General features: G+C 44.0%; 1 protein-coding gene and 1 non-coding gene across 3 annotated transcripts in view; one reads left to right on the top strand and one right to left on the bottom strand.

The window, feature by feature from the left end:
• The window catches only part of LOC119962015 (MLX interacting protein), a 160,690-nt gene that overhangs the window by 46,156 nt on the left and 92,405 nt on the right, over window positions 1-22,129 (bottom strand). For both annotated transcript variants that reach the window (XM_038789767.1, XM_038789777.1), the window contains one exon: window positions 10,683-11,340. In XM_038789767.1, the coding sequence (XP_038645695.1) occupies window positions 10,683-11,340 (658 nt within the window). The remainder of the gene's footprint in view (window positions 1-10,682; window positions 11,341-22,129) is intronic.
• On the top strand, window positions 12,269-12,452 carry LOC119978956. The gene has a single exon (XR_005463607.1). It is a non-coding gene; the product is annotated as a U2 spliceosomal RNA (small nuclear RNA).

The following is a 22,129-nucleotide window of genomic DNA, read 5'->3' as shown; positions in this document are numbered from 1 at the left end:
GTCCCACATGGGAGACTTAGAAAGAAGGCAAATGCACATGGGATACAGGATAATTTGATACGGTGGATTCAAAATTGGCTCAGTTGTAGCAGACAGAGCGCAATGACAGACGGCTGCTTTAGTGGCTGGAAGCCAGTGTCCAGTGGCGTACCACAGGAATCTGTGCTGGGTCTCCTATTGTTTGTCATTCATATAAACAACATAGAGGATTATGTGGGAGGTAGGATCAGTAAGTTTGCGGATGACATCAAGATTGGCCGGGTGGTTAACAGTGAGGTTGAGTGTCTTGGGTTACAGGAAAATATAAAACAGGATGATCAAATGGGCAGAGAAGTGGCAGATGGAATTTAACGTTGAAAAGTGTGAGGTGATACACTTTGGAAGGAGTAATTTGACAAGGAAGTATTCAATTAATGGCATGACACTGGGAAGCTCCGAGGAACCTTTGTCCATAGATGGCTGCAGGTGGAAGGGCAGGTTAATAGGGTGGTGAAAAAGGCATATAGGACACTTGCCTTTCTCAATCGAGGCATGGATGACAAAAGCAGGGAGGTCATGTTGAAGTTGGATGGAACTTTGATTTGGCCACAACTGGAGTACTGTGTGCAGTTCCGGTTGCCACATTATAGGAAGGATGTGATTGCACTGGAGTGGGTGCAGAAGAGACTCACCAGGACGTTGTCTAGGATGGAACATTTAAGTTATGAAAAGATGTTGGATAGGCTTGGGTTGATTTTGTTGGAGTAGAGAAGACTGAGGGCGACCTGTTCAAGGTTAGGGGCAGCAGGGTAGCATGGTGGTTAGCATAAATGCTTCACAGCTCCAGGGTTCCAGGGTCCCAGGTTCGATTCCCAGCTGGGTCACTGTCTGTGTGGAGTCTGCACGTCCTCCCCCTGTGTGCGTGGGTTTCCTCCGGGTGCTCCGGTTTCCTCCCACAGTCCAAAGATGTGCGGGTTAGGTGGATTGGCCATGCTAAATTGCCCGTAGTGTCCTAATAAAAGTAAGGTTAAGGGGGGGGGTTGTTGGGTTACGGGTATAGGGTGGATACGTGGGTTTGAGTAGGGTGATCATGGCTCGGCACAACATTGAGGGCCGAAGGGCCTGTTCTGTGCTGTACTGTTCTATGTGTACAAGATTATGAGGGGCAAAGGCGATAGGGAGCAGTTGTTCCCCTTAGTAGAAGGGTCAGTCACAAGAGGACACAAGTTCAGGGTAGGATGCGAGTAAAAGCTTTTTTAACCCAGAGGGTGGTGATGGTCTGGAATGCACTGACTGGGAGGGTCGTAGAGTACTTGGATGAGCACTTGGCACAATGTAACATGCAAGGCTATGTATTAAGTGCTGGCAAATGGGATTATGTAGGTAGGCTATGTGTTTTTCATGTGTTGGTGCAGACACGGAGGGGCCGAAGGGCCTCTTCTGCACTGAGTATTTCTGTGATTTTGTGATTGCATAAACTGCTAACAAAAGGAACTCAATTAACAGGCCATAACCATATGGCAGGCTTCCATTATTGCAAAAAGATATTATCCAACCATCAGTTACCCAGGAGTAAAGAATTGGTTAGGCCTCAGCTGGAGTAGTGATCAATTCCGGACACCACACTTTAGAAAGGATGTCAAGACTTGCAGAGGATGCAGAATAGTTGCAAGAATGGTGCAAGAGAGGATGGACTTCAGTTAGGGCAAGAGACTGGAGAAGTTGGGATCCTTTTCCATGGAGCATAAAAGATTAAGAGGAAGTTTGAGAAGACGTGTTCAAAATCATGAAGAGTTTCGATAGAGTTGTTAAGGAAGAACTGGGTCAGTAAGCAGAGGGCACAGATTTAAGCTCGGTGGCAAAATAACCAGAGGCAACATGGAGAGGGATATAGGTAACCTAGTGGAATAGTGTATTGACAACAATCTCTCCCTCAATATCAGAAAACTAAAGAGCTGGTCATTGGCTTCAGGAAGCAAAGTATCGGACCCCCCCCCCCCCCCCCCCCCCCCCCCCCCACCGCGCGCATCAATGGGGCTGACATGGAGATGGTTGTCAGCTTCAAATTCCTAGGTGTACACATCACCAACAATCTGTCGTGGTCCCCCCATGTCGACTCTATGACCAAGAAAGCACAACAGCGCCTATACTTTCTCAAGAAATGAAGGAAATTCAGCAGGTCCACATTCACCCGTATCAATTTTACAGATGCACCATTGAAAGCATCCTATCCGGCTGCTTCACAGCCTGATATGGCAACGGCACAGCCCAAGACCGTAAGAAACTATAGAGAGTCGTGAACACCGTCCAGTTCATCACGCGAACCCGCCTCCCATCCATTGACTCGGTCTACACCTCCCACTACCTTGGGAAAGAGTGCAGCATAATAAAAGACCCCTCCCACCTGAGTTATTCATTCTTCCAACTTCTTCCATCGGGCAGAAATTACAAAAGTCTGAGAACACGCACTAACAGGTTCAAAAACAGCTTCTTCCCCGCTGTTACGAGACTCCTGAATGACCCTCTTACGGACTGATCTCATCTCTTCACACATCTTCTCCACTGAGTAATACTGCACTCTATGCCTCACCAGATGCCTGCATTTATGTATGTATATTGTGTGTTTATCTGTGTCTTATGTTTTTTTCTCTCATTTATGGAATGATCTGTCTGGACTGTACATAGAACGATACTTTTCACTGTACCTTGGTGCACGCGACAATAAACAAATCCAATCCAATCCAATCAAGTTGTTTGATAGAATGAGTTACTTGAAATGGCAGTGGAATTGGCATTATATTAAAACTTTCAAAAGTAAATCAGGAAAATACTTGAAGGGGATATAAAATTCCTGTGGAAAGACCAGGACAGTAGGACAAATTGAATAGCTCTACCAAAGTGATGACACAGACACAACAGGTTGCAGTATGGATGCCCAGGCTTTAGTGACTAGAGATTTACATTTTTGACTGATCCTACACGATCTACCAGTAGGGTCTTCCCACCCACCCTACTAGTGACAAAGCTAGCCGGGCCCTAAAGGACATCCTACTAGATGGGTCTGTGGGAGGTGGTGAGGGAACCAACAAGAAGGAACAACATACTTGGCCTCCCTCACCACCCGGCCTAACGAAGATGGAGCCAAGTTTGACAGTATGGGCAGGAATGACCACCATACAGGCCTTGTGGAGATTAAGTCCGATTTTCCCATTGATGATACGAGCGGCATTGTGGCACAGTGGTTAGCACTGCTGCCCCACAGCTCCAGGGTCATGGGTGACTGTGGAGTTTGCACTTTCTCCCAGTGTCTCCGTGGGTTTTCTCCGGGGGCTCTGGCTTCCTCCCACAGTCCAAAGATGTGCAGATTAGGAGGACTGGCCATGCTAAATTGCCTCCTAGTGTTCAAAAGGTTAGGCGGGGTTACTGGGGACAGGGTGGAGGCGTGGGTTTAAGTAGGATGCATGTTCCAAGGATGCAGACTCGATGGGCCAAATGGCCTACCTCTGCACTGTAAATTCTATGATTCTATGAGGCTGAATGGCTTCCTTCTGGGCTCTATAACAGCCAATAGATTTGCAACTACTGCTCGATACACAATGGCTGCTGGAATCAAATGGTATTTTGTTTATAATTGGCTTCCAGTAGTATTTCAGTATTCTCCCATCAAGTTCAGAGAATGCTTCACATAATGCAACCTAGGAAAGCAGAGAAAGCTAACAATTTCAAAAAGGTAAGCAACTCAAAAAGAAAGTCCTAATTATAGGTGTTATGATACATCAAGGCACATTGTACAAAAGTAGAGTCTGGAGCAACAGTCAATTATAGGTTAATAAAGGGTGCTTAAGATACAAGATTTACTTTTTCACAGGGTGGCAGAGGGCACATGCCTTGTTCACCAGGCCTGTCTTTTTAGAATTGGATATGGTCCATTTTGAAGTTTATAGTCCAGATTGCAAATTCATAATTTTTTCACTTAACTAAAACTTATCACTCAACCGACTTCTATTTTATTTCTAGGCCTTAGTGAGTCCATATGTGCAAGGGAGGGAATAAAGTCAGCCAACAAACTTACAACAGGGAAATCGCACATTAAAAAGGCTACAACCAAGCTTGGAGAAAATAAAGCTTTACACAAAACAACCAGGCATGATCAGGGCAGCATGGTGGCACAGTGGTTAGCACTGCTGCCTCACAGCACCAGAGACCCGGGTTCAATTCAGCCTTGGGTGACTGTGTGGAGTTTGCACATTCTCCAGTGTCTGCGTGGGTTTCCTCTGGGTGCTCAGGTTGCCTCCCACTGCCCAAAGAAATGCAAGTTAGGTGGGGTTGCAGAGATAAGGCACGGGATTGGTCCTAGGTTCAATCCATCATGTCAATGCTAGATGAGAAAAAAGATTTCTCGCATAACTCCACTTTCCAATTCTTGGTCCGTAGCCCTGCAGGTTACTGTACTAGAAGCACATATCCATGTATGTGAGAGTTTCCACCTCCACCACTCTTCCAGGAAGAAGTGTGCCAGACCCAACCACCCTCTGGTGAAAAAGATTCAACTTCCCTACAGTTTTTCTGCTAATTAGTGTATATCCAGGGTCACTGGCTATTAAACTTGGTGTTATTGACCTCTCTGCTAAGGGAAATATGTCCTTCCTATTTACTCTATCAAGGTCCCTCGACACCTCAATTCCATCTTATCTCAGCCTCCATTGTTCCAAAGTAATCAAAACCAAGGTTATGCAGTCTTTCCTTCTGGTTAAAATTCTCTATTCCTGGGATGTACCCTTTATAGTGTGATCACATCCTTCCTGTAATGCAGTAACCAGAACCGTATGCAGTACTGCAGCTTTGGTCTAACTAGAGCTTTTATAAACAGTTATTTAAAAAACAAACTCCCTGATTCTGTAACTCCATGCCTCAGTCAATTAAAGGAAACATCCTTTATGCCTTCTTCGACTTCTATCTACCTGCCCTCTCTTTCTGTTCATTCATGGGCTATGGGTGTTGCCCATACATTTATTGCCCATCCCTAATTGCTCTTTAACTAGTGGCTTGCTCAGCCATTTCAGAGAGCAGTTAAGAGTTAACCACATTGCTGTGGGTCTGGAGTCACATGTAGGTCAGTCCAGATAAGGACGGCTGATTACCTTCCCGGAGGGGGATAAATGAACCAGATGGGTTTTTACAACAATCAACAATGGTTTCATGGTCAGCATTAGACTTTTAATTCCAGATTTTTACTGAATTCAAATTTCACTATCCGCTGTTAGGGATTTGAACCTGGGACCCCAGAGCATTACCCTGGGTCTCTGGATTACAAGTCCAGCAAAAATATGCCACCACCTCTCCTGCTACCTTCAGGTATCTGTGGACATGCAGTCCAAGGTTCGCCATCTCCTATACAACTCAGAATTGTATCAGTTATTCTCTATTCCCTTGCCTTGGTTGCCTTCTCTAAACCCATTACCTTGCACTTCTCTGGATTGAAAATCATTTTCCATTTTCCTGTCCATTTCACTGATACCCTCCAGTTGCATTCACAATTTACACAGATGATTTGGAGTTGGCAACCAAGTTGGGGATTAATGGGTGTTTCTCTGGTTGGCAATCAGTAGCTAGTGGTGTCACTCAGGGATTAGTGTTGGGCCCACAATTGTTCACAATTTACAGAGATGATTTGGAGTTGGGGACCAAGTGCAATGTGTCCACGTTTGCAGATGACACTAAGATGAGTGGTAAAGCAAAAAGTGCAGAGGATACCGGAAGTCTGCAGAGGGATTTGGATAGGTTAAGTGAATGGGCTAGGGTCTGGCAGATGGAATACAATGTTGACAAATGTGAGGTTCTCCATTTTGGTAGGAATAACAGCAAAAGGGATTATTATTTAAATTCTAAAATATTAAAACATGCTGCTGTGCAGAGAGACCTGGGTGTGCTGGTGCATGAGTTGCAAAAAGTTGGTTTCCAGGTGCAACAGGTGATTAAGAAGGCAAATGGAATTTTGTCCTTCATTGCTAGAGGGATGGAATTTAAGACTGCGGAGGCTATGCTGCAATTGTATAAGGTGCTAGTGAGGCCACACCTGGAGTATTGTGTTCAGTTTTGGTCTCCTTACCTGAGAACGGACGTACTGGCGCTGATGGGTGTGCAGAGGAGATTCGTTACGTTAATCCCAGAGTTGAAGGGGTTGGATTACGAGGAGAGGTTGAGTAGACTGGGACTGTACTCGGAATTTAGAGTGGGGGGAATCTTATAGAAACATATAAAATTATGAAGGGAACAGATAGGCTAGATGCGGGCAGGTTGTTTCTACTGGCAGGTGAAAGCAAAACTCGGGGGCATAGCCTCAAAATAAGGGGAAGCAGATTTAGGACTGAGCTGAGGAGGAACTTCTTCACCCAAAGAGTTGTGAATCTATGGAATTCCTTGCCTAGTGAAGTAGTTGAGGCGCCTTCATTAAATGTTTTTAAGATGAAGATAGATAGTTTTTTGAAGAATAAAGGGATTAAGGGTTATGGTGTTTGGGCCGGAAAGTGGAGCTGAGTCCACAAAAGATCAGCCATGATCTCATTGAATGGCGGAGCAGGCTCGAGGGACCAGCTGGCCTACTCCTGCTCCTAGTTCTTATGTTCTCATAAGAATTGCATAATTATTTGCGCCGCAGGTAGCAATTTATTAGATTTAACTTCCCAACCCAAGAAAAAACAGTTATTGAACTTCTCATTCCTGCAAAGCCTCGGAATCATGTACACTTCATTCTTGGGAAACACATTCTTGGGAAACAAATCGAAAATGAAATGAAATGAAAATCGCTTATTGTCACAAGTAGGCTTCAAATTAAGTTACTGTGAAAAGCCCCTCGTTGCCACATTCCGACGCCTGTTTGGGGAGACTGGTACGGGAAATCTAATTGTTGACCATTATTGATTCAACAGATTTACATTCAACAGCTAAAATATTATTCAAGTAAGTTATGCTCAACGTTTATAAATCACTGGTTAGGCCTCTGCTGAAATAGTGTTCCACCCGAGGAAAAAGTCTCTGACTGCCTACTCTATCTATTCCCCTGATTATCTTATAAACCTCTATCAAGTCGCCCCTCATCCTTCTCCGTTCTAATGAGAAAAGGGCTAGCACGCTCAACCTTTCCTCGTAAGACCTACTCTCCATTCCAGGCAGCATCCTGGTAAATCTCCTTTGCACCTTTTCCAAAGCTTCCACATCCTTCCTAAAATGAGGTGACCAGAACTGCACACAGTACTCCAAATGTGGCCTGACCAAGATTTTGTACAGCTGCATCATCACCTCACGGCTCCTAAATTCAATCCCTCTGCTAATGAACGCTAGCACACCATAGGCCTTCTTCACAGCTCTATCCACTTGAGTAGCAACTTTGAAAGATCTATGAACATAGACCCCAAGATCTTTCTGCTCCTCTACATTGCCAAGAACCCTACCGTTAACCCTGTATTCCGCATTCATATTTGTCCTTCCAAAATGGACAACCTCACACTTGTCAGGGTTAAACTCCATCTGCCACTTCTCAGCCCAGCTCTGCATTCTATCTATGTCTCTTTGCAGCCGACAACAGCCCTCCTCACTATCCACAACTCCACCAATCTTCGTATCATCTGCAAATTTACTGACCCACCCTTCAACTCCCTCATCCAAGTCGTTAATGAAAATCACAAACAGCAGAGGACCCAGAACTGATCCCTGCGGTACGCCACTGGTAACTGGGCTCCAGGCTGAATATTTGCCATCCACCACCACTCTCTGACTTCTATCGGTTAGCCCGTTCGTTATCCAACTGGCCAAATTTCCCACTATCCCATGCCTCCTTACTTTCTGCATAAGCCTACCATGGGGAACATTATCAAATGCCTTGCTAAAATCCATGTACACTACATCCACTGCTTTACTTTCATCCACATGCTTGGTCACCTCCTCAAAGAAGTCAATAAGACTTGTAAGGCAAGACCTACCCCTCACAAATCCGTGCTGACTATCCCTAATCAAGCAGTGTCTTTCCAGATGCTCAGAAATCCTATCCCTCAGTACCCTTTCCATTACTTTGCCAACCACCGAAGTAAGACTAACTGGCCTGTAATTCCCAGGGTTATCCCTATTCCCTTTTATGAACAGGGGCATGGCATTCGCCACTCCCCAATCCCCTGGTACCACACCTGTTGACAGCGAGGACGAAAAGATCATTGCCAACGGCTCTGCAATTTCATTTCTTGCTTCCCATAGAATCCTTGGATATATCCCGTCAGGCCCGGGGGACTTGTCTATCCTCAAGTTTTTCAAAAAGCCCAACACATCTTCCTTCCTAACAAATATCTCCTTGAGCTTACCAGTCTGTTTCACTCTGTCCTCTCCAACAATATGGCCCCTCTCGTTTGCAAATACTGAAGAAAAGTACTTGTTCAAGACCTCTCCTATCTCGTCAGACTAAATACACAATCTCCCGCTACTATCCTTGATCAGACCTACCCTCGCTCTAGTCATTCTCATATTTCTCACGTATGTGTAAAAGGCTTTGGGGTTTTCCTTGATCCTACCCGCCAAAGATTTTTCAAGCCCTCTCTTAATCCCTTTCTTCAGTTCCCTCCTGGCTATCTTGTATCCCTCCAGCGCCCTGTCTGAACCTTGTTTCCTCAGCCTTACATAAGTCTCCTTCTTCCTCTTAACAAGACATTCAACCTCTCTTGTCAACCATGGTTCCCTCACTCGACCATCTCTTCCCTGCCTGACAGGGACATACATATCAAAGACATGCAGAACCTGTTCCTTGAACAAGTTCCACATTTCACTTGTGTCCTTCCCTGACAGCCTATGTTCCCAACTTATGCACTTCAATTCTTGTCTGACAGCATTGCATTTACCCTTCCCCCAATTGTAAACCATGCCCTGTTGCACGCACCTATCCCTCTCCATTACTAAAGTGAAAGTCACAGAATTGTGGTCACTACCTCCAAAATGCTCCCCCACTAACAAATCTATCACCTGCCCTGGTTCATTACCAAGTACCAAATCGAATATGGCCTCCCCTCTGGTCGGACAATCTACATACTGTGTTAGAAAAGCTTCCTGGACACACTGCACAAACACCACCCCATCCAAACTATTTGATCTAAAGAGTTTCCACTGAATATTTGGGAAGTTGAAGTCACCCATGACTACTACCCTGTGACTTCTGCACCTTTCCAAAAACTGTTTCCCAATCTGTTCCTCCACATTTCTGCTGCTATTGGGGGGCCTATAGAAAACTCCCAACAAGGTGACTGCTCCTTTCATATTTCTGACTTCAACCCATACTACCTCAGTAGGCAGATCCTCCTCGAACTGCCTTTCTGCAGCTGTTATACTATCTCTAATTAACAATGCCAACCCCCCCACCTCTTTTACCATCCTCCCTAATCTTGTTGAAACATCTATAACCAGGGACCTCCAGCAACCATTTATGCCCCTCTTCTATCCAAGTTTCCGTGATGGCCACACATCGTAGTCCCAAGTACCGATCCATGCCTTAAGTTCACCCATCTTATTCCTGATGCTTCTTGCGTTGAAGTATACACACTTCACGCTTTGGCGTCCTGAATATCGGCTTCCTTAGTTGCTGGACTACAAATCCGGTTCCCATTTCCCTGCCAAATTAGTTTAAACCCTCCCGAAGAGTACTGGAAAACCTCCCTCCCAGGATATTGGTGCCCCTCTGGTTCAGATGCAACCCGTCCTGCTTGTACAGGTCCCACCTTCCCCAGAATGCGCTCCAATTATCCAAATATCTGAAGCCCTCCCTCCTACACCATTCCTGCAGCCACGTGTTCAACTGCACTCTCTCCCTATTCCTAGGCTCGCTATCACGTGGCACCGGCAGCAAACCAGAGATGACAACTCTGTCTGTCCTGGCCTTTAACTTCCAGCCTAACTCCCTAAACTTGTTTATTACCTCCACACCCCTTTTCCTACCTACGTCATTGGTACCAATGTGCACCACGACTTCTGGCTGCTCACCCTCCCCCTGCTTGTTCTCTTTATAGCAGAGATTAATTAAGAGGAATTTTCATAGTTTCTCCCCATGTACCCCATTTCATGTGGCAAATTGTTTGGTAAAGAGGACACAGATTTAAGGCAATCAGCAAAAGAACCAGAGGAGGGGTCAGGAAAAATTAATTTTTTGCACAATGCGTTACGTTCTGGAAAGCACTGCCTGAAAGGTTGGTGGAAGAAAATACATCAGTAACTTTCAAAAAGAAAATTGGATATATACTGAAGGAAAAATGTAGACTATGGCAAAAGAGCAGCCAAGTGGGAGAAACTGAATAGCTTTCAAAGAACTGGAATAGACATAATGGCAGAATGAGCTGTGTGTTATGTCTGTTCTACTTCACTTAACAATATAACTTTGTTACCATGTCCCAAAAATAGCATCAAGTTACATAATTGTATATTGAACCTCAGTTCATAGGATTTAAAAAGTATACAACAGATTCAATCGGAAGTATTTCAACCAGCAAAAAAATAGTTTCAGGAACCATAGCATTCAATTGACAGAACTTCTTTACTTCACTAGGGCATAGAACCTTTACCAGGTAAAAAGGCCTAATATTCATTGTCATGATCAACAAAAAGATAGGCCCATTATCTTACAAATTGTACCTTTTCAAAATAAAACCTTAAATTTAAGGTCAAAACTTTCTTACCTGTTGCCAAAAATTGTGCCAAGAAGGTATTTGGTGAAGGAGCAGGTGCTATGGGAACTGGGTCTGGCTTCAATGCAGGCGCAAATTTCTGCAGTTGTTTCGGAGGCCTAATTCCAAGGCCTGGAGAAGAGCCAGCCTTTGGTACAGCAAAAGATACAGGATTTTTTGGTGGCTGCATAGTAACCTTACGAGGCACTCCTTGTTGTTTTGTGGCAAGCTGAAGATTCTGGTTTTGGGTGAATGTAGTAGCAGCAGGAATTTGTGTAAACATAGATGAGGCAGTATGAGTAATCGCTGCTGGTGGTGGTGAAGCAGAAAAAGTAAACTTCGGATTCTCTGGCCTGACAAATGGCGGAGTATTCAGAGACATGTTGGAAGGCACTTCAGACTTGACCGTTTCTGGCTGCTGGGTTTCCGGCAACGGAGATGACGGCACGTCAGATGAAAACAGTGGTAAAAATGTCTGCTGGTTGTTTAGTGCTGTCTGTGGACGAAATTCTTGATTCTGAACAAAAGCTGTGAACTTTGAGTTACTATTGTCATTGCTGGTATTAACACGATCCATCACTGGAGGGGGGCCAGGAGATGGAATTAATTCCTCCTCAATGTCAACTGATGATATTGTGCCAGTAAGATTGTCAGCCGGCAGGATAGTCTCCTTAAAAATATATATAATTATATAATAAATTACAAAAATTTTGATCAACGGCAAGGGCTCAGCTAAATATAAATTGAATTATTCCAACTACAGACACAATATTCTTCCATCCCAAAACTAGAAGTAAAATTGACTAGAGATTATTCTTACAAGTGTAGAAAGTCCTATTAGGAATGTTATATGAATATTTAACATGTTCACATTCATCGCTGCTCTTTTAAGCAGTGGCAACAACTAAATTCATAAATAAATAATACGTAGAATAATTATTCTTCGCTCTATCACAACACTCCATTTACAAGTTAGTTACGAACAGGTTATAAAGAGGGAACATTAAAGTGCAAGTCTGCCAGGGAAACTTAAAAATAGCCAGTAGAGGTCAAAAGAAAATCTGCTGGTCCAAGGTCCATTACTCCCAGATCAGGATCAGACTTTCTCCTGTAGGAAACACGGATATTCTATTTTTGCTTTAAATTTTCAATTATATTCCTGGATACTTTTTTGCATATGTAAACAACATAGTAATTGCTAGCTTGTTAAATAAATACAAAATTACAGTACATGAAGTATATCCCAAACCCACCCATCAGGAATATTATGGAATGCCTGGCACCATTTTTAATTCTAAAAAGTACAACACAATTATTTTGTTCACAAGAATAAAACAGTCAAGTTCAAAACCTTGCTGATTCAAAGCTTCGATGATCCCTTTCCTGCTCCTCAGTTGCCTCCCTACCCTCTATAATACAGGAATCCTCAGTCATATGAGAAGAGGTGGGACCGACCAAAATGCAATTAGAAGCTTTAAATTACCATAACATATTTTGCCACTGGGTGGTGCTGTAATTAACAATTAAAACTCCCATTGCTGTACTGTACTACCCAATTCCAGCCACATTTCAGTCCGCAAATGTAATAATAAATAATCATCGCTTCTCTGCCTTTTGGTTAAGATCAAGTGTAGTAGCCCTTTGGCTCAGATCTGGTATGTCTCTCTTGTGGGGACCATGAATTGGATTCAATTTGAATTGGTTTTTGGAGCAGGCAAGGAGCTGGATTAGGGGTTCGCCCCTGTCCACACTGAGCCCTGGCTTTGTAACTCAGAATTTTTTAAAAATAATAGATAATAATCTTTTTTTTATTCTCCCCATTATCACATTTTCTCCCAAATTTCCACCCACAAATAAGCAGTAACGAATACAATGTCAATCCCCATATCAACAACAACAATCCCATCCTCCCAACAACCCCCAAAGAACTGCCCGCATGTTAACATAAACAAATAACACTAAGGAATCAGGAATCAACCATAGACACCATTAACACACATAGCCCCCCCCTCCCCCAAACTAAAGTTCGATGTTATCCAATTTTTGAAAGTGCGTATTGAATAAAGCCCATGAATTGTACAACCCCTCCATCCTTCCCCTCAGTTCAAACTTAACCTTCTGAACAGTCATAATGAGGGTTCTTTGGGGTGTGGGTGTGTATGCGGGGTTTGTGTGCTAAAGGGGATTTCTGGTTTTCCTTGGGGCCGGGCAAGGGGGAAAGAGACCCGGACAGGGGCCTCCACGCTGGCCGGTTTAAGCCAGCCAGTGAACGGGGGTGAGATGGAGGGAGGGGCTGTGGCCATCAGAGCCTGGCAGAACAGGGCCCAAGGGGTCTAGCCGGGGTGGAAAGTTGGGGGGGGAAGGAACCGAGGTTTGGGGGGGGGAGGATTTTTACAAGAGGAAGTGGAGGGGAGGAGTTGAGGGAGGGGGGAGGTTTACAACTCTTGGGTGTCATCTACGTTACTCTTTCGAAGGTTGGATGGCATTGAGTGTTGTCTGGGGGTGGGGAGGAGGGGGGGGAAAAGAGGTGGATGGACACTCCATAGGTTCATGGTCACCATGGGCGATTCCGGACTCCTTTCTCTTTTTCGCCTATGTTTTTTTTCCACCGTGGGAGGGTTTGTTTTATTTGATGCATATATTGACAGGTGGGCTGTTAGTTGGGGTGGTGGGAGGATGGGATCGTTGCTGGTGTTAAGGGTATTGACTTTGTATCTGTTACCGTTTACCGCTGTTGGTGGGGTGTAAATTTTGAAGGAAAATGTGAAAATGGAGAATAAAAACATTTTTTTTAAAAAGCAAGGCAGGATGAAAAGTAGAAACAGCAATTTTGAAAAAAACTCAGTAAGACAAAAATGTAAAATATAAAGCACTGCATATTAAAAATGGTAAGACTTTAATCCTACTTCTTGCTCGGAATAGATAAATATCCATTAATTACTTTTCTCTTACAATAATAATATTATTGTGACTTCCCCAACCTCCCCAACATTAACTGGGGTAGTCATAGTAGTTTAGAGAGCAGAATTTTTAAAAAAAATGCACACAGGAGAACTTTTTAAGCCAACACGTAGAAAGTCCTACAAGAGTGGGGGTGGTCCTGGTCCTAATTTTAGGTGTGGAGATGCCGGCGGTGGACTGGGGTGAGCACAGTAAGAAGTCTTACAACACCAGGTTAAAGTCCAACAGGTTTGTTTCAAACACGAGCTTTCGGAGCGCAGCTCCTTCCTCAGGTGAATGGAGAGGTATGATCCAGAAACATTTATATAGACAAAGTCAGAGATGCCGGACAATGTTTGGAATGCGAGCATTTGCAGGTAATCAAATCATTACAGATCCAGAGAGGGATAATCACAGGTTAAAGAGGTGTGAATTGTCTCAAGCCAGAACAGTTGGTGGAATTTTGCAAGTCCAGGCCAGATGGTGGGGGGTGGATGTAATGCGACATGAATCCAAGATCCCGGTTGAGGCCACACTCATGCGTGCGGAATTTAGCTATAAGTTTTTGCTTGGCAATTCTGCGTTGTTGCGTGTCCTGAAGGCTGCCTTGAAGAACGCTTACCCGGAGATCAGAGGCTGAATGCCCTTGACTGCTGAAGTGTTCCCTGACTGGAAGGGAACATTTCTGCCTGGTAATTGTCGCACGGTGCCCATTCATTCGTTGTCGCAGTGTCTGCATGGTCTCGCCAATGTACCACGCTTCGGGGCATCCTTTCCTGCCGCGTATGAGGTAGACAACATTGGTCGAGTCACACGAGTATGTGCCGCGTACCTGGTGGGTGTTTTTACACCAGGCAAGTGGTTTGTTGCCTAAAGTGCGAAGCATTTTGGTGGCAGCAATCATAACTTCGTTAGATTCAAGATTATTATGGAAAAGGACAAGTATGGGCCTTAAGAAAAGGACAAGTATTGGGCAGCTCGGTAGCACAAGTGGCTAGCACTGTGGCTTCACAGCGCCAGGGTCCCAGGTTTGATTCCCCGTTGGGTCACTGTCTGTGCAGAGTCTGCACGTTCTCCCAGTGTCTGTGTGGGTTTCCTCCGGGTGCTCCGGTTTCCTCCCACAGCCCAAAGACGTGCAGGTTAGGTGGATTGGCCATGCTAAATTGCCCTTAGTGTCCAAAAAGGTTAGGAGGGGTTATTGGGTTACGGGGATAGGGTGGAAGTGAGGGCTTAAGTAGGTAAGTGCAGACTCGATGGGCCGAATGGCCTTCTTCTGCACTGTATGTTCTATGTTAAAACAAAGTTCTAAACTGGGGGAAAGGCTGATTTTAATAAGGTCATTGGGATGTGTTCAAGGCAGCTATAGGGAGAATACAGGTCCAACATGTTCCAATGAAGAAAAAGGGTGGGACCAACAAATCCAGTGAACCCTGGATATTGAGAGATATAAAGCATTGGATAGAGAGAAAAAGAGAGGCAATTGGCAGATATCGAAGGTTCAAAACAGCAGAAACCCAAGAGGCATATAGAATGTGCAAGAAGGAACTTAAAAAGGAAATGAAGAGAGCAAAAAGGCGTCATGAAAGGAAACTGGCAGGTAAAGTAAAGGAAAATCCTAAATTGTTTTGTAAGCACATTAAGGTAAAAGGATAACTAGGGAAAGAGTAGGGCCCATTAAGCACCACAGTGGTAATTTGTGTGTGGTGCTGGAGAAGGTAGGTAGGGTTCTAAATTATTACTTTTGTGTCGGTATTCACTATTGAAAGGGCCAGTGTGGGTATAGAAATCAGGGAGAAAGACTGAAAAAATTAAGAAATTAACATTGACAGAGAGGAGGTCTGTCACGCACAAAAATAGACAAACCTCTAGGGTCAGATGAAATGTATCCCTGGCTGTTGAGTGAGGCAAGGGAGGAAATAACAGGAGCGTTGATAATTTTCAATTCCTCTCTGGCCACAGGAGTGATGCCGGAGGACTCCAGGAGCCAATGTGGTACCATTGTGGTACCACGGCAGCACAATGGTTAGCATAATTGCTTCACAGCTCCAGGGTCCCAGGTTTGATTCCCGGCTTGGGTCACTGTCTGTGTGGAGTCTGCACGTTTTCCCCGTGTCTGCGTGGGTTTCCTCCGGGTGCTCCGGTTTCCGCCCACAGTCGAAAGATGTGCAGGTTAGGTGGATTAGCCATGATAAATTGCCCTTAGTGTCCAAAAAGGTGAGGTGGGGTTACTGGGTTACAGGGATAGGGTGGAGGTGTGGGCTTAGGTAGGGTGCTCTTTCCAAGAGCCGGTGCAGACTTGATGGGCTGAATGGCCTCCTTCTGCACTGTAAATTCTATGAATCTGTTATCAGGAAAGGAGGAAGGGATAAGCCAGGGAGCTACAGGCCAATCAGTCTAATTGCAGTGGTGGGGAAACTACTGGACGCAATTCTGAGAGAAAGAATTAATCTGCATTTGGAGAGGCAGGGATTAAATCAAAAACAGTCGACATGGTAAGGGGAGGTCATGTCTGATCAACTTGATTTCATTATTTGAATAAGTGACCATGTGTAGATAAGGAAATTGCATTTGACATAGTATACTTGGACTTCAGCAAGGCTTTTGATAAGGTCCCACATGGGAGACAGATAGCAAAGGTAAGAGCCCATGGGATCCAAGAGAAATCTGGCAAATTGGATCCGGAATTGGCTGATTGCAGAAGATGATGGTCAAGGGGTGTTTTTCGGACTGGAAGCATGTATCCATCGGGATCCCACAGGGACCAGTGTTGGGGTCCTTGCTGTTTGTGGTTTATATAAATGATTAGACATGAATGTAGGAGGGTTGATCAGTAAGTTAGCAGATGATACAAAAATTGGTGGGGTGGTAAATAGTGAGAATAGCCTTAGAATACAGGAGGATACAGTAGGGCTGGTCAGATGGGCTGATCAGTGGCAAACGGAATTCAATCCGGGTAGCACTTGAGAGGATTCACTCATCTTAAGAGCATAAAGTCTTGATATTGTTTTTCGGCAGGAAACCCATTTATGTATTAAGGATCAGACCAGGGGAAAGGCTGGGTGGGGCCAGTTTTTCATTCTGGTTTCAATAGTATGGCCAGGGGCACAGCGATTTTAATTAATAAAAAAAAAAAGAGTCCAATTCTCCTTATTCCAGATTGTGGCTGATCCGAACAGTCGATATATAATTATTTGCAGCTCCTGCTAACACCCCAGTGGTTCTGGTCAATATCTGTGCCCCTAACTGGGATGATACAAATTTCATTAACTCCCTGTTGGCTTCCCTCCCCAACTTCGAATCACACCATCTTACTTTAGGAGGCGATCTGAACTGTGTTCTGGACCCTAAATTGGATCACTCTAAACCCAGATCTTTGGCCCCATCAGGGGTGGGCGGGGGGGTATGTTCACCATACGAACTCCCGAATCGACTTTTTGATTTTACATATGACTCTCCTCCCATTTGTAGTGGCGACCTAGTACTCAGCAATTGTAACCTCTGACCATGCCCCACATTTTGTTGATCTGTTGCTGGAGTCCGGCCCCACCCAACGCCCCCTGGAGGTTGGATACTACTTTGCTGGCCAACAAAATATTTTGCAGGTGCCTATCCATCTCTATTGACTACTACATCAAAATAGGTTGGACTCAATCTCCCCTTCACGGTATTGGAGGCTTTTAAGCCCGTGTTTAAGGGGGAAATTATTTCTTATCGCACACGTGCTGAAGTTAGAACAGTAGAGGCTGATGGACTTCATTTTAGAGATGGATCACCAGTATTTTCTGATTCCACTTCAGGGCTATACGCAAGCAGAAAAAGTTGCAGACCCAGCTTGAGTTGCTGACCACCAATAAGGCTGTATGTCAGATACAGCGCTCCAGGGGTACTTCTTACAAATATGGGGAGAAGGCTAGTTATCTTCTGGCTCACCAACTTAAACGCCAAGCGGCCTCGCATGAGATCCCCGAAATACTCAAACCAGCTTCCAATCAATGGAGGGTATTAATCGAGTTGGGGTAGGATGTCGGGTATCTCTTTGTGAAGATGACCTACTTTCATACATTATGGGCCAAACTCCCTCCATCGATGGCATATTGAAGATAGTTAATACCGTTGGCTCCTTCGCTGGTTAGATAAATTAAATCTAGGCAAGAGTGAATGTTTCCTGGTCAACACACTCTGGAAGGTGAACCTATTTAGGCACATTACCCTTCAGCCTCTCCAGTACAAGTTTTCGTTATTTGGGGCTCAGGGTGGCCCACAATTGGGCCTCGCTTCACAAATTGAATTATTCAAGTCTGGTCAACAATGTCAAAATGGACCTACTGAGGTGGAACAACCTTTCTCTCTCTTTGGTGGGCAGGATTCAAACAATAAAAATGAACATACTCGCTAGATTTTCTTTTAATATCGCCCCATTTCTTTCCCAATTTTTTTGTGATTAATAAATTAATATCTGCTTTTAATTTGGATGGATAAAAATCCCAGAATCTGCAGCATTCTACTCCAGAGGGAAAGGCAGACAGGGAAGGCGATTTAGTCCTCCCAAACCTGTTGTCTTATTGCTGAGCCACATACTATCCAAAAAAATCCTATTGTGGATCAGTGATCCCGATTCAATCTGGGACCAAACGGAGGCTCGCTCTTGCACTACATCCACTCTCCCAGTCATTGCCCTCAGTATACCCAAGCAGGCGCCATAGTGTGGCGATTTTCTCAGGAACTTCATTGCAGTGTTAATGTAAGCCTAATTGTGACACTAATAAAGATTACTTTCTCCCACTCGATTCTCCTCAAACCCAGTGGCAGTCTTATCTCTTAGAATCTGGAAACAGTTCAGACAACATTTAAACTCCTTTCTTGTATTCACAGAACTCTGTCTGTAACAATCACCTTTTCTTACCTTCTGGGCTGGACTCAACATTTAACTCGTGGAAATCGAAGGGACCAAAACACTTTGGTGACCTGTTCGTTGAGGGGGTGCGTGCCAGCTTTCAAGAGTTAGTGGACAAATTTCAGCTACTTTCAAGTTTGTGATTTCTCTTGTACGGCTTTCCCTTCCTCCTTGCTGAAAAGGGTTCTATCCTCGTAGTAGCTGGACAGGGGGGTCAATCTCAGACCTATTATGACCACATTCTCTCAGCTGATCCCTCTACACTTTTTTTCGACTTGAAAGATTTCCAGTTTTATTTCAGATTTCAATAAATTGTTTTTTTGGATTCAATTTAGCATCATATTTTATCAACTATGAACTTTAGAAAATACATTTCAGGCTCAGTTAATGAACCTAAATAACAGTAATTTCCTTGAGCCTGTGACCAAACAAAGATTCCCGGTACAGCCCTCGATTGACTCAGCGAACTGAACTGGTTCCTCCATAACTCCAATTTCTGTGCTTTACAGTCTTTGTGCAACAGTGATGCAGACAGAAGTTTGCATCCTGTATCTTCAATATGATTGTGTTTCAGCCTGTATGTTGACTTGTTGTGATTCATGGACACCAGATTCCTCTGCACTGCAGCATTCAGCAGCCTCTCCTGCTCTCCACTTCACTCAGATGCCCAGGCACGTTAGATTCTGGGCTTCCTTTGTCAGCACCATGTCTGAGATTCTCCGTTTGGATTTACCTCCATGTCTGCTGACGGCCATAGTTGAGGTTTCTGACTCACTGGCAGTTCACTTTGTGGTAGAGGTGGATGTTATCGCCTTTGCCTCAGTTAGCTCAGAGCCGGGCATTACTGGGTTGGAGGTCTCTCGCTCCGCCTAGTGCCTCTGGCTGCTTAGGGGACTTTTCACTTGGAGAAAATTAAATTCAACATGAGAGCTTCAATGGAGAGGTTCTTCCCGAGATGGCAACCGTTTATTTCCTTTTCCAGAGACCTAGACATTGTCAGCTGTTAAAGGTTTTAGGTATAGTGTTGAAGTCAGTTACTTGTTCTTTGTTTTGTTTGTATTATTTGTATACTTGTGTTTCTGTTGGTTATTTGTTAATATGCAAACCTTTAATAAACACACTTTAAAAAAAAAGACATATGGTATACTTAGCCGCGGCATGGAGTTTAAGAGCAGGGAGGTTAAGCTGGAACTGCATAAAACGCTGGCTAGGCCACATTTGGAGTACTGTATGCAGATCTGGAATCCACATTATTGGAGGGATGTGACAGTTCTGGAAAAGGTACAGAGGAGATTTACCCAGGTTTCCTAGGTTGAAGCGTTTTAGTGCTGAAGAGAGATTGGATAGACTGGGGTTATTTTCCTTGGATCAGAGGAGACCGAGGCAGAACATATTAAGAGGTGTAAAATTATGAGAGATGTAGACAGAGTAAACAGGAAGAAACATTTCTCCTTAGTGGAGGGATCAATGCCCAGGGGGGCATAGATTTAAGGCATGGGGCAGAAGTTTTAGAGGGGATGTGAGAGAAACTATTTCCACCCAGAGGGCGGTGAGAGTCTGGAACTCACTGCATGAAAGGCTGATGGAGGGAGAGATCCTCAAAACATTTAGGAAGTATTTAGATATGCACTTGCGATGTGAAAGCATTCAAGGCTATAGGACCAAGTGCTGGAAAATGGAATTAGAATACTTCGGTGGTTGTTTTTGACCAACGCAGATGCGATGGGGCGAAGAGCCTTTCCTGTGCTGTAGACCTCTATGACTCTCAAAATGCATGCTCATCTTTAAACATGACTAGCTGTAACGGGAATTTATCTTTTTTTCTTTGCAGACTACACTATAGAGTCTAAACTTCCCTCATGTCTCATTTACCAACACAATAATGCACAAAAGAAACTTTGGTGACATGCTACAGCCTACTTCAATTTGAATTATTTGTTAGTAAGAATTCTCTTTTCTTTCCCCACCATGAGCAGCAATCAACTTAGCAAATTTGAAGTACTTAAAAACAAAACTAGGTTCATTGCTTATAGCCCGAAAGAGTCCAAGTTCCTTCGGCTTCTTCCAGAAAGCATCACTTTTTAAAAAATGCAACAATTTTACACCATTCCCTTCATCATACATGGATTGCTGCAACGCAGTCGGATCATCCTTGGATTAATTGAATAAATGTTAATGTAGAGACCTCCTGAAATTAATTATTTTGGTTACTTCATAATTGTGTCTGGCATGACCACTTTGTCAGTTTAATTGGAATTTCAAATATAATTACTAATTTGTCTGCCAGATGTTAAAAAAGGTTTTTAGAAAGTTAAAATGTGCCAGTACCACCATGAGAGAGAATGTGCAGACCTTCCAGCAAGATTATGTTTGCAAAAATCAATTTTTCAAGAGATTGTATCCATTTGACATACAGCAATATATAAATGGCAGGTCGTAAAGATATTAATTGCAACTTCATACATGAAATTTTACGCAGTCCTTATGCTGCTCCTATCTTTCTATTTCCTGAAACTATCGAGACATTCTTCTGAATAGTTAACTTAATTTGTACACGCTAGAAGCTGCCGTTATTGCTATAACCCATTTTACCTGAGCTTTCAACCTGTGTAACATTTTGTTGATAAATAAATCCAGGAAAGAAAAGTGTTTATTATCAGAAGGGCCCAACGCGATAATATTTTCTGATATCTGAATTGTTGTAACATAGGGTTGCATTTTACAAGGCACAGTGATCCCCATCCACCTGGATTGAAAAGTCAGAAGGGGAACCCACCCAACATACATTCTGCTGCCCCGTAGCCATTTAGTGGCTGATTGCGATTAATAGGCTTGAGATGGGAATTACACCCCTTAGATACAGGAAGCCCCACCTCAAAGAGCCGCTGGCCAGACAGAGGCTTACAGCCCTCCAGTACCAATGGGACATGGTGGCCACTGCTGGTACGGCACTCAGGGTTTTGAGGTGTTTTTCGGCACTGGGTTGCAACTTTTAAAGTGTTTGGGGGGGTCTTGCCAGGGCCATGCTAGCATGGACTATGCCCTCCATGTGCAGGGAAACGTGCCAGACTGGGTGCTTGGTGACAGCTTCTTCTGTCGTAGATCAAATCCTGGAGGCAATGGAATGAGGCTTTAAAGCTGGCAATGATTGCTCTCTGGTGGTGGTGGTGGTGGTGGTGGTGGGCTAACATCAGCCCTGCTGCTGGTAACATTGTGGTAGGGGCTCTAGGCAGGCCACCCACTGGATTTTACATGTTCTCCCCAACCCTGTTTTCATGTTGCCAGCAAGTGAGTGTAAGATCCAGCCCACTATGAGCATCCTTTGCATTCTCTAGTAATAAGAGTAAAAGTTCTATATTAGATTTTAGATGATGTAGCCTGCTGTGAAAATGACTACCCTGCTTGCATGGGAAGCGGTGTTAAACTAAATTTAAGCTGCAGCACACAACTTTCAAACAGTATGTGTGACACGATGATACAGGCTCACTATCTATTATGCGACCCTTTATGCTATCCCTAAATTACACTGAAAATGCAGTGCAATTAGTGACACTATTGATGATAAAACATCATTCACTACTTGAAAAGTTGCTCTTGCAATTTGCAAACGCACACAGGAGAGGTG

This window comes from Scyliorhinus canicula, chromosome 1 (assembly GCF_902713615.1).
Source record: "Scyliorhinus canicula chromosome 1, sScyCan1.1, whole genome shotgun sequence".
Lineage (NCBI taxonomy): Eukaryota > Metazoa > Chordata > Chondrichthyes > Carcharhiniformes > Scyliorhinidae > Scyliorhinus > Scyliorhinus canicula.
This window is presented reverse-complemented; position numbering and strand designations above follow the sequence as displayed.